Below are 16,917 nucleotides of genomic sequence, written 5' to 3' on the forward strand. Positions count from 1 at the left end.
CATTACATCCACAGCCGCCCTTCTGTCCAGGCTTCTACTCACCTCTCTACATCTACAGCCCTCACTCTGTCCAGGCTTCTACTCACCTTACTACATTCACAGCCGCCCCTCTGTCCAGGCTTCTACTCACCTTACTACATTCACAGCCGCCCCTCTGTCCAGGCTTCTACTCTCCTCATTACATCCACAGCCGCCCCTCTGTCCAGGATTCAACTCATCTCACTATATCCACAGCCGCCCCTCTGTCCAGGATTCTACTCATCTCACTATATCCATAGCCGCCCCGCTGTCCAGGCTTCTACTCACCTCACTACATCCACAGCCGCTCCTCTGTCCAGGCTTCTATTCATCTTACTACATCCACAGCCGCCCCTCTGTCCAGGCTTCTACTCACCTCACTGCAGCCACAGCCGCTCCTCTGTCCAGGCTTCTATTCATCTTACTACATCCACAGCCGCCCCTCTGTCCAGGCTTCTACTCGCCTCACTACATCCACAGCCACCCCTCTGTCCAGGCTTCTACTCACCTCACTATATCCACAGCCGACCCTCTGTCCAGGCTTCTACTCACCTCTCTACATCCACAGCCGACCCTCTGTCCAGGCTTCTACTCACCTCTCTACATCTACAGCCGCCCCTCTGTCCAGGCTTCTACTCGCCTCACTATATCCACAGCCGCCTCTCTGTCCAGGCTTCTACTCTCCTCATTACATCCACAGCCGCCCCTCTGTCCAGGATTCTACTCACCTCACTATATCCACAGCCGCCCCTCTGTCCAGGATTCTACTCATCTCACTATATCCACAGCCGCCTCTCTGTCCAGGCTTCTACTCTCCTCATTACATCCACAGCCGCCCCTCTGTCCAGGATTCTACTCACCTCACTATATCCACAGCCGCCCCTCTGTCCAGGCTACTACTCGCCTCACTACATCCACAGCCGCCCCTCTGTCCAGGCTACTACTCGCCTCACTACATCCACAGCCGCCCCTCTGTCCAGGCTTCTACTCACCTCACTACATCCACAGCCGCCCCTCTGTCCAGGCTACTACTCGCCTCACTGCATCCACAGCCGCCCCTCTGTCCAGGCTTCTACTCACCTCACTATATCCACAGCCGCTCCTCTGTCCAGGCTACTACTTACCTCACTATATCCACAGCCGCCCCTCTGTCCAGGCTTCTACTCACCTCACTATATCCACAGCCGCCCCTCTGTCCAGGCTACTACTCACCTCACTACATCCACAGCCGCCCCTCTGTCCAGGCTTCTACTCACCTCACTACATCCACAGCCGCCCCTCTGTCCAGGATTCTACTCATCTCACTACATCCACAGCCGCCCCTCTGTCCAGACTACTACTCACCTCACTACATCCACAGCCGACCCTCTGTCCAGGCTTCTACTCATCACCTCATAAAAACAAATCAGGTTAGTCTGACAACTTCCGTCCTCGGTAAACTCATGTTGGTTATCGCTTATGATATTATTTACAGTCACATACTCGTGAATATAGTCCCTTAAGAGTCCTTCAAACATTTTTCCCACAACAGAAGTTAAACTAACTGGTCTATAATTACATGTAGATGACCTAGATGTAGAGGACCTTTTGTGAATATGGGCACATTTGCCTTGTGCCAATAACTCTCATTGTGTTTCAATGTAATTGTGATTTAAAAACCAATCAGAGTACATTTTATCAGTAATCAAAGCAAAAATCCATGGAATTACAAAGGGTTCACTTACTTTTTCTTGCTATTGTAAATAGGGATGAGCGAATTTCATATTTTGAAGTTCGTGTGCGTGTTATTTACTGATGGATTCCATTACTCATTCCGTCATAATAAAAGTCTATGGCCTGCATAACGGATCCGTCCAGTTTACATTATGCTGGAGTCCTCTCTGTTATGCATTCAGTCACGGAATTGCGTTATGGTCTGTGGTGATGGAATCCATAACGCAATTCAGTAAATACCACAAAACGAACCCGCACACGAACTTGAAAATATGAAATTTGCTTATCCCTAATTGTAAACTGTATAAAAGTGAACTGTATAATCACATTGATTGAGCTCCTAGGTGACCGTCTCCATATGGTTCCTCTGTACGTCTCCTGTAGATCCAGGCATTGTGTCCTATCTGCTCATGTGCAGTAGATCTTCTCACACACTGATTTTTCTGTCAATAGGAAGGACCTCCGATGGACATCTGCCTCTCCCCACACCACACTCAGGTAAGTGACAGTCTTGTGGAGAGAATCTATCAGCACTTACCATCCAAGTCCCTGAAGAGGAAGGAATCATGAGCTTTGTTTCTCATTTAGTAGAGTTCTAGTTTTATAGACTTCACTTCATACTTGGATTCTACAATTATTTCTTCGGGTGAGATATATGAAGAAATAAACATCGGTGGTGTAAGTGCCTCCACTCTGGATGTGACTCCAGCTGAAGTGTTGATGTCATTGTGTATTATGTTCTTTATCCTTTGTATATAGATAAGTGCAAAAGAAGGACATTATATCGCTATATGCACAGTATATACTACTTCTTATATTTAATAAAATCATAATATAAACCAGGCATGCTCAACCTGCGGCCCTCCAGCTGTTGCAAAACTACAACTCCCAGCATGCCCGAACAGACAACAGCTATCAGCCTACAGCAGGGCATTGTGGGAGTTGTAGTTTTACAACAGCTGGAGGGCCGCAGGTTGAGTATGCCTGATATAAACCTTCCTTTGAAATGGAGCTGTAGTTCAGTGAAGAGTCTCTCTTTAAAGGGTATCAGAACCTGAAGTCTTGCTCTTATTAGCAAAACATTAACCCGTTCGCCATCAGCGCCGTACATGTACAGCGCTGGAGCGATGTGTAAACATGGCGCCTGCTCCCACGTGCAGCGGGCGCCATGGCCAGCAGATCTCTGCTGTTTGAAACAGAAGAGACCTGCGGCTAATTACAGTGACCAGAAATAATGCCGATCGCGGTAATTAAATGCCTTAGATGCCGTGACCAAGTGAGATCACAGCATCCAAATGCGCAAAAAACCGGAAGCTCGTTCTTCCGGGCTTCCTACCGATGCCCCATGTGGCCAATTGGGGCATCGATAGTTGCACTGAATACTTTCAGCCTCACTGACAAGGCCAGATGGCAGGCCAGGATAAGAAATGAGCAATATTAAGTTTGAATGGCATTTTAAAAATTCCTGATAGAACAAAATAAAAAATAAAAAAACATAATTTATAGGCTCATATATGAGCCACAAAATCATCACAAAAATGAAAAAAACAAATGTTATATATATATATATATATATATAAGTTTAAATCACCCCCCTTTCCGTATAATTAAAAAATAAATACCTAAATAACAATAAATATAAACATCAGGGGTATCACCACGACCGAAAACGCCCATACTATTAAAATGGAAAAAAAAAATCCAATACGACGAATGGCGTAACAGAAAAAAGGGTCAAAATGGCCTATTTAAAAAATGTTTCATTGCTTCTCTTACCCAAAAAAATTTAATAAAATGTGATCAAAAAGTCAAGCACACTCCAAAATGGTATTACATTTTATGCCATAATTAATGGTGGCATTAGAAAGTACAACTTGTCCCGCAAAAAAAAAGTCCTTATACTAGCTGTGACCGGAAATATAAAAAAGTTATGGCTCAAGGAAAATAGGGAAGAAAAATGAAAACCCAAAAATGAAAAAACCTCTGGTAGCCTAAGGGTTAAATGACGTAATCAGCAGGATACTCAGAGATGTAGAGCGGATTTTATTTATATAATTCTGATAATCCAGAATTTAAATGGGGCAAGTCCAATAATCCGGAAAAAGTGTTTTAGTGGCAATTATGTCCTTATGTGAGAAAAAAGGTTTTTTATGTTCTTTATCCTTTGTATATTGATAAGTGCAACAGTTGGACATTATAGTAACATTGTTTATAAGGCTGAAAAAAAGACATCTGTCCATATTATTACACTCCAGAAACACATCCAGGCCCTTCTTCAACTGTTTTAGTGAATTCACTATCACCACCTCCTCAGGCAGAGAGTTCCATAGTCTTAGTGCTCTTCCAGTATAGAGTCCATAGTCTCACTGCTCTTACTGTATAGAGTCCATAGTCTCACTGCTCTTACAGTACAGAGTCCATAGTCTCACTGCTCTTACAGTAAAGAGTCCATAGTCTCACTGCTCTTACAGTAAAGAGTCCATAGTCTCACCGCTCTTACGGTATAGAGTCCATAGTCTCACTGCTCTTACAGTACAGAGTCCATAGTCTCACTGCTCTTACAGTATAGAGTCCATAGTCTCACTGCTCTTACAGTACAGAGTCCATAGTCTCACTGCTCTTACAGTATAGAGTCCATAGTCTCACCGCTCTTACAGTACAGAGTCCATAGTCTCACTGCTCTTACAGTATAGAGTCCATAGTCTCACTGCTCTTACAGTAAAGAGTCCACAGTCTCACTGCTCTTACAGTAAAGAGTCCACAGTCTCACTGCTCTTACAGTAAAGAGTCCACAGTCTCACTGCTCTTACAGTAAAGAGTCCATAGTCTCACTGCTCTTACAGTATAGAGTCCATAGTCTCACTGCTCTTACAGTACAGAGTCCATAGTCTCACTGCTCTTACAGTATAGAGTCCATAGTCTCACTGCTCTTACAGTACAGAGTCCATAGTCTCACTGCTCTTACAGTATAGAGTCCATAGTCTCACTGCTCTTACAGTACAGAGTCCATAGTCTCACTGCTCTTACAGTATAGAGTCCATAGTCTCACTGCTCTTACAGTAAAGAATGCATAGTCTCACTGCTCTTACAGTATAGAGTCCATAGTCTCACCGCTCTTACAGTACAGAGTCCATAGTCTCACTGCTCTTACAGTACAGAGTCCATAGTCTCACTGCTCTTACAGTATAGAGTCCACAGTCTCACTGCTCTTACAGTAAAGAGTCCACAGTCTCACTGCTCTTACGGTAAAGAGTCCATAGTCTCAGTGCTCTTACAGTATAGAGTCCATAGTCTCAGTGCTCTTACAGTATAGAGTCCATAGTCTCACCGCTCTTACAGTAAAGAGTCCATAGTCTCACCGCTCTTACAGTAAAGAGTCCATAGTCTCACCGCTCTTACAGTAAAGAGTCCATAGTCTCAGTGCTCTTACAGTATAGAGTCCATAGTCTCACCGCTCTTACAGTAAAGAGTCCATAGTCTCACCGCTCTTACAGTAAAGAGTCCATAGTCTCACCGCTCGTACAGTAAAGAGTCCATAGTCTCACCGCTCTTACAGTAAAGAGTCCATAGTCTCACTGCTCTTACAGTAAAGAGTCCATAGTCTCACTGCTCTTACAGTAAAGAGCCCATAGTCTCACCGCTCTTACAGTAAAGAGCCCATAGTCTCACCGCTCTTACAGTAAAGAGCCCATAGTCTCACTGCTCTTACAGTAAAGAGTCCATAGTCTCACTGCTCTTACAGTAAAGAGTCCATAGTCTCACCGCTCTTACAGTAAAGAGTCCACAGTCTCACTGCTCTTACAGTATAGAGTCCATAGTCTCACCGCTCTTACAGTAAAGAGTCCATAGTCTCACCGCTCTTACAGTAAAGAGTCCATAGTCTCACCGCTCTTACAGTAAAGAGTCCATAGTCTCAGTGCTCTTACAGTATAGAGTCCATAGTCTCACCGCTCTTACAGTAAAGAGTCCATAGTCTCACCGCTCTTACAGTAAAGAGTCCATAGTCTCACCGCTCGTACAGTAAAGAGTCCATAGTCTCACCGCTCTTACAGTAAAGAGTCCATAGTCTCACTGCTCTTACAGTAAAGAGTCCATAGTCTCACTGCTCTTACAGTAAAGAGCCCATAGTCTCACCGCTCTTACAGTAAAGAGCCCATAGTCTCACCGCTCTTACAGTAAAGAGCCCATAGTCTCACTGCTCTTACAGTAAAGAGTCCATAGTCTCACTGCTCTTACAGTAAAGAGTCCATAGTCTCACCGCTCTTACAGTAAAGAGTCCACAGTCTCACTGCTCTTACAGTATAGAGTCCATAGTCTCACTGCTCTTACAGTAAAGAGTCCATAGTCTCACTGCTCTTACCGTAAAGATTCCTCTTTTATGTTTTTTTTTTCCTCCAGAGGATGTCCCCTCGTCACAGTCTCATGAGAATAAATAGATGATGGGAGTGATCTCTGTACTGACCCGATATATTTATACATAGTAATTAGATCTCCCCTCAGTTGTCTTTTTTCTAAAGTGAATAACCCTAATTTTGATAATCTTTCTGGGTACTGTAGTCCACCCATTCGTTATTACTTTAGTTGTCTCCTCTGAACCCTCTCCAGTATACTGTCCTCTGTAGTGTGTGTATGTATATATATATATATATATATATATATACACACAGTACAATTTTACAAATTAATTTTTGGCACAAGTTAGCGGAAAATGATGAATTTCTTTTTCCTTACAAAGTCTCATATTCCACTAACTTGTGACAAAAAATAAAAACTTCCATGAACTCACTATGCCCATCATGAAATACCTTGGGGTGTCTTCTTTCCAAAATGGGGTCACTTGTGGCGTAGTTATACTGCCCTGGCATTTTTGGGGCCCAAATGCGTGCGAAGTAGTTTGAAATCAAAATGTGTAAAAAATGGCCTGTGAAATCCGAAAGGTGCTCTTTCGAATGTGGGCCCCTTTGCCCACCTAGGCTGCAAAAAAGTGTCACACATGTGGTATCGCCGTACTCAGGAGAAGTTGGGGAATGTGTTTTGGGGTGTCATTTTACATATACCCATGCTGGGTGAGATAAATATATTGGTCAAATGCCAACTTTGTATTAAAAAAAAGGGAAAAGTTGTCTTTTGCCGAGATATTTCTCTCACCCAGCATGGGTATATGTAAAATGACACCCCAAAACACATTCCCCAACTTCTCCTGAGTACGGCGATACCACATGTGTGACACTTTTTTGCAGCCTAGGTGGGCAAAGGGGCCCACATTCCAAAGAGCACCTTTCGGATTTCACAGGCCATTTTTTACACATTTTGATTTCAAACTACTTTGCACGCATTTGGGCCCCCAAAATGCCAGGGCAGTATAACTACCCCACAAGTGACCCCATTTGGGAAAGAAGACACCCCAAGGTATTTCGTGATGGGCAGAGTGAGTTCATGGAAGTTTTAATTTTTTGTCACAAGTTAGTGGAATATGAGACTTTGTAAGAAAAAAAATAAAAAAAATCATCATTTTCCGCTAACTTGTGACAAAAAATACAAAATTCTATGAACTCGCCGTGCCCCTCACCGAATACCTTGGGGTGTCTTCTTTCCAAAATGGGGTCACTTGTGGGGTAATTGTGCCCAATTTTTTTTTTTGGCACAAGTTAGCGGAAATTGATTTTTTTTTGTTTTTTCTCACAAAGTCTCCCTTTCCGCTAACTTGGGACAAAAATTTCAATCTTTCATGGACTCAATATGCCCCTCACGGAATACCTTGGGGTGTCTTCTTTCCGAAATTGGGTCACATGTGGGGTATTTATACTGCCCTGGCATTTTAGGGCCCTAAAGCGTGAGAAGAAGTCTGGAATATAAATGTCTAAAAAATTTTACGCATTTGGATTCCGTGAGGGGTATGGTGAGTTCATGTGAGATTTTATTTTTTGACACAAGTTAGTGGAATATGACACTTTGTAAGAAAAAAAAAATAATAATCAATTTCCGCTAACTTGTGCCAAAAAAATGTCTGAATGGAGCCTTACAGGGGGGTGATCAATGACAGGGGGGTGATCAGGGAGTCTATATGGGGTGATCACCCCCCTGTCATTGATCACCCCCCTGTAAGGCTCCATTCAGACGTCCGTATGTGTTTTGCGGATCTGATCCATGGATGCGTGGATCCGTAAAACACATATGGGCGTCTGAATGGAGCCTTACAGGGGGGTGATCAATGACAGAGAAGTGATCAGGGAGTCTATATGGGCTGATCACCCCCCTGTCATTGATCACCCCCCTGTAAGGCTCCATTCAGACGTCCGTATGTGTTTTGCGGATCCGATCCATGGATGCGTGGATCCATAAAACACATACGGACGTCTGAATGGAGCTTTACAGGGGGGTGATCATCCCATGTAGATCCACTTGCTTACCTTCCGATCCTGTGAACACGCGCGCCTGTGTGCGTGCATTCAAAGGAAATCTTGCGTCTCGCGAGATGACGCGTATATGCGTGACTGTGCCTGGGACAGCCGCCTCCGGAACGCGATCTTGCGTTAGGTGGTCCGGAGGAGGTTAAGAAATGAAGGTCAGTCAGTCCGAAAAATTGGGAAAACTTTGAAAGTGTCCCCAAGTGCAGTCACAAAAACCATCAAGCGCTACAAAGAAACTGTCTCACATGCGGACCGCCCCAGGAAAGGAAGAGCAAGAGTCACCTCTGCTGCGGAGGAGAAGTTCATCCGAGTCACCAGCCTCAGAAATCGCAGGTTAACAGCAGCTCAGATTAGAGACCAGGTCAATGCCACCCAGAGTTCTAGCAGCAGACACATCTCTAGAACAACTGTTAGGAGGAGACTGTGTGAATCAGGCCTTCATGGTAGAATATCTGCTAGGAAACCACTGCTAAGGACAGGCAACAAGCAGAAGAGACTTGTTTGGGCTAAAGAACACAAGGAATGGACATTAGACCAGTGGAAATCTACATGCCTGGTTCCCACCGTGAAGCATGGAGGAGGTGGTGTGATGGTGTGGGGGTGCTTTGCTGGTGACACTGTTGGGGATTTATTCAAAATTGAAGGCATACTGAACCAGCATATTATACTGTCTGCTGTAGTATATATACAGTATACTGTCCTCACTCCTCTAGTATACAGTACAGACCAAAAGTTTGGACACACCTTCTCATTCAAAGAGAACTGAAAATATGTCATATTCTAGGTTCTTCAAAGAAACCACCTTTTGCTTTGATTACTGCTTTGCACACTCTTGGCATTCTCTTGATGAGCTTCAAGAGGTAATCACCTGAAATGGTCTTCCAACAGTCTTGAAGGAGTTCCCAGAGATGCTTAGCACTTGTTGGCCCTTTTGCCTTCACTGAATGAGACGGTGTGTCCAAACTTTTGGTCTGTACTGTATGTATACAGTATACTGTCCTCTGTAGTATATGTATACAGTCCTCTGTAGGTATATATACAGTATACTGTTCTCTGTAGTAGATGTATATACTATACTGTCCTCTGTAGCGTTTGTATGTGTATATATATATATATATATATATATATTATATTGTCCAGATAGATGACATCCATTTATTCACCGCAGTCAAGTCTAGAACTTACCTTCTCATAGAAACTGATTAAATTAGTTTGACATGTCCGATCCCTCATGAAGCCATGCTGATATTAGGTTATTTGCTTATTTTCATTGAGGTACTCAAAGATAGCATCTCTTAGAAAACCTTCAAACAGTTTACCCATGACAGATGTTAAACTTACCGGCCTATAGTTTCCGGGCTCTGTTTTTAGACCCTTTTCAAAAATTGGCACCACCTTTGTCATGCGCCAATCCTGTGGAACACTCCCTGTCAGTATAGAGTCCTTAAATATCAGAAATAAGGCTCTGACTATGACATTACTTAATTCTCTTAGGATACGAGGGTGTATGCCATGTGTTCCCGGCGATTTGTCTAGTTTCGTCTTTTTTAAGACGCAGCTCCACTTCTTCCTGGGTCAGACAGGGTACTTTTAATGAGGAATTTACTTTTACATTCTGCATTTCATCTGACAGTTTATTTTCCTCAATGAATACAGTGGAGAAAAAAATATCTAATAGCTTTGCTTTCTTTTCATCGCTGTGTAAAGGGCCGACACTTTCGGATTTATACTTTTTACCATTTATATAACTGAAGAACATTTTAGGGTCAGTTTTGCTTTCTTTGTCAATTAATCTCTCGGTCTGTTGTTTGGCTGCTTTTATTTGTCTTTTACATATTCTATTTTTTCCTTATAGTTTTTCAATGCTTCCTCGCCACCCTCCTGTTTTAGTGATTTAAATGTTTTCTTTTTGTCATTTATTGCTTTCTTTACATTTCTATTTATCCACATACTTTTTTTTTCCTCGTTCCTTAACCTTTTATTCCCATAAGGTATGTACCTCTCACAATTAGAGTTTAGGATGCTTTTAAAAATATCCAATTTTGTGGCTGTATTTTTATTTTTGAGGACTTCGTCCCAGTTAGTCAGACCAATGGCCTCTCTTAGTTGGCTACATTTTGCTTAAAATATCGCTATATATTTTATAAAATCAGAATATAAACCTTCCTTTGAAGTGGAGCTGTAGTTCAGTTAAGAGTCTCGCTTTAAAGGGTATCTGTCATGTTTTAACAAAAAAAAAATCACAGAATGAAGTGGCCTAAATGGAAGGAAGTGCCCAGAACCCCAAACACTGTAGCGTGTTTATACCCGGGGAGCAATCCCTCGGCATGCGATCCGCTGCTAACGGCAATCCCCAGCAAAAATGCATCCAATGGAGGATGTCGGCAGCGGACCACATGCACCACAAAAACATCCTACACAAGATGGAATAATATGTGGATGACAGTATAACAATCCATAAATCACTGCAAAAGGTGCACCACAATAATATGCTACTGAGAATACTGGCCAAACCTTTACGCTGATGTTAAAAACTGAGACTTTGGCCAATATATTCCAGTCAGTATGTGAAGCCATATCTTCACATACCACTGTTTTCCTTCAGTTTTTCCCTTAGTTACAGCTGTTTAAACATTTACAATATGAGGACCTTCTCAAGATGGCTCCTCCGCCAGTTCTCTGAGGTCAAAACTGCTTTCCCTCACTTCCCATACACACTTGCTGTAGCCAGCAGCTCCCTGCCAGCCAATCAGATTAGATTACTGAGAGACACACCTCCTGACTCTGAAGCCTAATGCAGGCCTGCAGTGTGGAGGGGCCTCTGTCTTCTTTTTATACTAAAGGGAAGACAGACAAGCCCTAGCAACGGTCTTTTAAGGGAGCAGTGGAAAGGGACAGAGGACATTAATGAAAGCTCTTATTATAAGATAATTACAGATCTTTTGTTAATCATTGACAGACTAACTCAGGTATACATGTCTAGCTCTAATAAACTAGCAAATTAAAAAAAATATGAATCTAAATAGTATTGGACCGGCACTCAAACATATGGGTTCACGCAGAGGACCAGTATAGTATGGTAAAGTAGTGCAATTTAATAATACATAAAACCATACATACACATAATAGTGGGATGGGTAAGGTAATAGGTAAATTAACTCATAAAAAGTCCGTACAATGCAGATTGTTGAGGGAAATTAATAATGTCCCATATTTGTGCGAATAATTCCTGGAAAGTCGATTGCAAACACTATCCAAATAATAGAAAAAAGGGATCCGCTCACCCCTATTCTCTCAGGATAGGTGCTCCAATCCAGAATTTGAGTCACCCCTCAAGATTTCAGATATATATAGGAAAAAAGTGGATTGGTCACTCTTATATGGAAATATAGGATATTTTATTTAACATATGATTGGATAAATAAAAATACAATAAAAAGTACTCTGTTGAAATTGTGAGAACACAATAAACTTGTGCTTAATCTCTATCAAGATGCCGTAAATTCATACAATAATGTGTTCATTGCATAGCGAATACAGTAATATTAGAATAGGTACTGGTGGCTCCAAATGTCTCTCTCTCTGTATCCCACCTGGACTTATGAGGTCCTAGGTGTGGTGAAATTGTCTGTTTATGTCACAACCAGACAGCTGAGAAGCTCTGACAGAAGCCTTTCAGAACCTCCTCCTTGAGTTTTCTTTGTTGTGGTATTCAGTTCCTCATCTCGTTAGCCTCTCTCAGCTGTCATGTAGTTGGACTGATTGCTTCCCTTTAAATTCCTCCCCATAATGCTTTACTGGGCGGCTTATACTACTTCCTGGAGTGTGTGTGCATGCTGATCCTGTTTCCCAGTCTGCTACAAAGTTAAGTGCTGTACATTTATCTGTTATTTTCTGTTTGCTGGATCCCAGGTGACCCTGACTCCCTCCGTGTCTGGTGTAGGGAGCCGGTGGTCGTGTCCCCTCACTATTGTAGGGTGTTCAGGGGTTATATAGTCAAGGTACGTGGATATGCAACCATCCACCTTTGGGATCTTTGCATAGGCTGAGCAGCCAGGGAAAGTGCCAGGTTTTGTGCAGGGGTCTCCCTTTTGGTTCCTTAGCTTTGGATCCAGTGAGTCATATATGCATGTTGCTTTGTCTTGTTTCCTGTACACCATCCGTGACAGTTGTAGGGACAAATTGGTGCAAGCAGTATCTATCTGATAAATTGACAAAATACGCCAAAATACGCCAAAATACGCCAAATTGATGAAAATTAATATAGCATTAAATCCTATATTCAGTTTGGGATAAAAAATATTATGCCATTGAGTGGACCAGTCTCTGGATATTGAGTCTTTTCTTATATCTATGCAGGTCTGTCCAAACGTCTATGCCGAAAGAACGCTCCAACCCTTGCAAGTTAGTGATATATTGTATCAGTTTTCCAGCTATTGGTTGTCACAATATGCTTGTGTGCAACTAACTTACAGCAGAGATGCTTCACTTAAGTGGTCAAAGCAGTTCATTTGTATCAACCGTCTGTATCAAAGAAAGTGCTTCAGCCACTACAGACTGATACTATATTATGTCCGACTGCTGACTAATGCAGTAAATTCACGCGTAACCACAATGGAGATTCTTCGCTTAGATAGCCAAAGTGGTTCGTTTGTTTGTTACTTGGTAAGATATTTCTTATACCCACTACTGTGGGCTTACCTTCACTTGCGCCGTCAGGTAAGTCGGGACTTGATTTCATGCCCTTGCGCTGTTGAATCTGCCGGCGTCCCGGCGGTGGAGCTGCTCGCGTCCCACATGTCTCTCACAGGTGATGTTAGTTCAATGTGAGGATCACGGACCTTTCTCTGTTGGCGCTGCTGGATGACGTATTGCGATCTTCTGTTGCTAAATCCAAGGATTCCTTTTCTTTATAGTGCACCAAGTTATGTAGAAAAACGGGGTATTCATCCAAATGTTTGACGCCAGACGCGTTTCGGGGAGACGCTTCCCCTTCCTCAGTGGCATACCCCCATTCCATGAATCAGTACTATTTATACCTGATATTGGTCTTTGGAAAAATCCGGACTGGATCCAAAATCATATCTTTCAAGACCAGTTTAGAGTTTTCGGATGTTATTTACATCCCTGGTTTTAATGCGTTTTTTCTATCCTGGTGCGATTTTTTTCTTTCTGTATTTTACATTTTCTATCCAAGATTTAGTTCACTTGTACTGGTTGTAATATTCAAAACCAATATTTGATTTTTCACATGTCTACTGTTGTTCTAGTTTGTTTATACTATATCATACATAAAATACATTTTAAAACAATAAATAAATGTTAATATATACTCAAGGCTGTTTCCCCAAGCTTTTAATGGAAGGATTATTTGCCCTCCACTAGAGGCCTTTATCACAACCTCACTTAACTAAAAAACGCACATGCGGTTTCATTGCGTTTTTTGCAATTTGGTGCGTTTTCTCTCCCATTATCTCTATATCATGGGTGGGATTCATCAGGGATGTTTTATATGTTGAATCTTCTATCATACGGAATATACGCCTATGATTTTCTGGGTATCTATATATTATAGATGAAAACTATCCAAATAATGAATAGGAAAAATCGATAGGGAAAAAATCGATAGCAGTCTTCAACTGTAATGAGTATGATACTCACTTTTTGCGCAGTTCTGTGGCGTCCCATGTGTAAAAGCACTTACCTTGGTGTCCGTTTAGTCAAATGCAAACGACAGAGTGTAGTTGCTTAACTGACGTCATAAAATCGGATCTCCGTACGATCGCTTCAATTATCGCGAGATGAGCTGTTTCTTTTTCTTTCGAATAATACAGACTCTGTTAATCGCGGTTAAGATCGTGGTGAAGCTTCAATCTTTTGGTCATGGATTATTGTCAGTCGCCAGCCGTTTAATGGAATCGGACACCAGTCGGTTTGCTTACATTCGTTTCAGATGATAATTTCCTAGGTCTTTTTCAATATTGCATGGCCATGCTTCGAATTTTGGACTCTTTATGAATATCCCATCGATCCCAGAAGCGTTTCAAAATAGATCCCTATTTCTTCCTCAGTGGGTTTGTCCATATTCAAGAGTCCAAGACCTTATATACTTGTCTGTTGATTGCTCTGGGCGGGTCCCAGCAAATCAAGCAAAAAGCGCAACACATGGGTCAGGGGTGGGTCAACAAGTACTCACCACATTTTTTTGTATCAAAAAAACTCATTGCGGTAATGGTGTGTCTTTGATGCGATTTTTTTCGCATGCATGCGTTTTTGGGAAAATAGATGCAAAATATCATATTAATAACAACCAATGTTTCAAAATTGCAATCCCACTTTTAGTTTTTAAAATAACAATTAAATACAATGCATTGCACATAATTTTGAACACTATAAGTAAAATCAGTATATGCACATATACTATACTGGTTTGCGAGTCTTCCTACATACAGTATAATGTAATAAAATTGCATGAAATTCTATAAAAATGTAATAAAAATGTTTCTATAAAAATTGGTTTCATAAAATTTTCTAAAATTTGGAGTCAGTTCTAGGATGGAGCTGTGTGGGGGTGCCCATCACCAAGGGGACATCCCAGTGCTGATAGACAGCCAGACATGGGATATCCCTTCGGCAAGGGGCATCGCCACAAACCTTCATCATATTTTTCACAAAAAGCCGAAAATCTCCAATTCGGCATTTAATCCTGCAGGTGATACACTGCCAAACTCAAATATTCTCCTAGACTCCCTCCGTGACATGTTTGCAATATAGTTGCCTCCCCTCCAGTGTTTATCCACCTTCTCCAGTGCCGCAAATGTCAAACCCCTTGGATCCTGACGATGGAACTCTTTAAAATGTTTGGATAAGGGATGAGTTAGCGTTCCTTTTTTAAAAATATGACAGTTACCTTTTAAGGAGTATCCGAACCTGAAGTCTTGCTCTTATCAGCAAAACAGGCCTTCAGACTTTCATGTACTCCAGTTCAGGACACAAGACATGGTACAGTTATGGTTCTGGAGAAGTATTACAACATGTCATAGAAATGTCAGCTTCCAATTAATGTAAGTCATCAGGTCGTGTGTTCCCCAGTTATCTCCTGGCCCCCTCAGGGTTGTCTCCTGGCTTTCCTACCAAAACAGGATGAAGAACGTGTCTTAAAAGGGTTTTCCAGGACATTAATACTGATAGGTCATCAGTATCTGATTGGTGGGGGTCCGACACCCAAGTCCCCCTCTCATCTGCTGTTTGGGAAGGCACTGGTGCTCCTGTGAGTGCCGTGGTCTTCTCCCTGCTCACCAAGTACAGCTCCGTGCATTATATAGTGGCCATGCTTGGTATTGCCCATTTACTTGAATGAGCTACTCCTAGGTCACATGACCGATAAACATGTCGTCACTGGCCTAGTCAGAGAAGGCTGTGGCGCTACTGCGAGTGCCGCTGCCTTCTCAACAGCTCCCGGGTGTCAGACCCCCACTGATCAGATACTGATGACCTATCCAGGGCATAGGTCATCAGTTGTAAAGTCTCAGAAAATCCTTTAAGGCCTCATGTAAACAACTGTTTCACTGCCATGTCAGTTTTGCAGACCACAGATCTACAAAACACGGGCCTCGGCAGTGTGCAACCCACATCACGATGCAGACCCATTAACTTCAATTGGTCCGCAATCCTCAAGATTCAGCCAAAGATGGGACATGTTCTATCTTTTGCAGGGCAGAGGCACAGATCCAGAACACACAGTGGGGCCTTATACTTATTGGGGATTCTCTGATCTTATTGGAGAACGCTATGTAATAGTGACTCCGAGACCAGGAGATGAAGCAGCAGAATTTATTGTCCATTGTCTTCTTCTCCCCACAGGACATCTAAAGCCACCACTGAAAACCAAAGGCATTCAGTGCCTGACGGAGAATCCGCGGGTGGGAGGTAAAGTCACACTCACATGTTATGTTGATGGATGTGACGCAGATCATTCGGAGTTCTCCTGGAGGAAAGGAATGTTTCATATCGACAGTGGCATAGAGAACCGGACTCTAGAGGACGGATCTGGCAGCTTTTCCACAGTCACCTTCACAGCCCAAGAGACAGACCGAGACTGCACAATGATATGTGAGGTGAATTATAATCTCCAGATACAAGAGGAACATTTCACACTGAAGCTTCAATAAGAATATAATGAAAGAATCTCTCTTTACAAGTTAGCCGGTGAATAGAAAAGATAAAAATTGAGAGCCCTCAGTCATTGATACCTTTATGGCTGTAATATTCCTGGGGCTCCACACAATTATACAGGCCGAAAATATATAAATAAGATTGCGACAAGAGACGACTCAAGGGTCTTTCATACAGCAGCCAGATGATCCAGCTGAAGATCAATTATTTTATTATAAATCAAGATAGTTTTTATTACATAGAAACATAGAATGTGTCGGCAGATAAGAAGCATTTGGCCCATCTAGTCTGCCCAATATACTGAATACTATGGATAGCCCCGGCCCTATCTTATATGAAGGATAGCCTTATGCCTATCCCATGCATGCTTAAACTCCTCCACTGTATTTGCAGCTACCACTTCTGCAGGAAGGCTATTCCCTGCATCCACTACTCTCTCAGTAAAGTAATACTTCCTGATATTACTTTTAAACCTTTGCCCCTCTAATGTAACACTATGTCCTCTTGTAGCAGTTTTCCTTCTTGTAAATCTTCTCTCCTCTTTTCCCTTGTTGATTCCCTTTATGTATTTAGCAGTTTCTCTCATCTCCCCTCTGTCTCG

General features: G+C 42.3%; 1 protein-coding gene across 1 annotated transcript in view; it reads left to right on the top strand.

Annotated features, from left to right (window-relative positions):
• The window catches only part of LOC122920709, a 97,674-nt gene extending 81,032 nt beyond the window's left edge, over positions 1 to 16,642 (top strand). Inside the window, exons 12-13 of the mRNA XM_044270417.1 lie at positions 2,185 to 2,229; positions 16,005 to 16,642. Of these exons, the coding sequence (XP_044126352.1) occupies positions 2,185 to 2,229; positions 16,005 to 16,312 (353 nt within the window). The 3' untranslated portion in view covers positions 16,313 to 16,642. The remainder of the gene's footprint in view (positions 1 to 2,184; positions 2,230 to 16,004) is intronic.
• The last annotated feature ends 275 nt before the right edge of the window (positions 16,643 to 16,917 follow it).

Source organism: Bufo gargarizans, chromosome 10 (assembly GCF_014858855.1).
Source record: "Bufo gargarizans isolate SCDJY-AF-19 chromosome 10, ASM1485885v1, whole genome shotgun sequence".
NCBI classification, from domain to species: domain Eukaryota; kingdom Metazoa; phylum Chordata; class Amphibia; order Anura; family Bufonidae; genus Bufo; species Bufo gargarizans.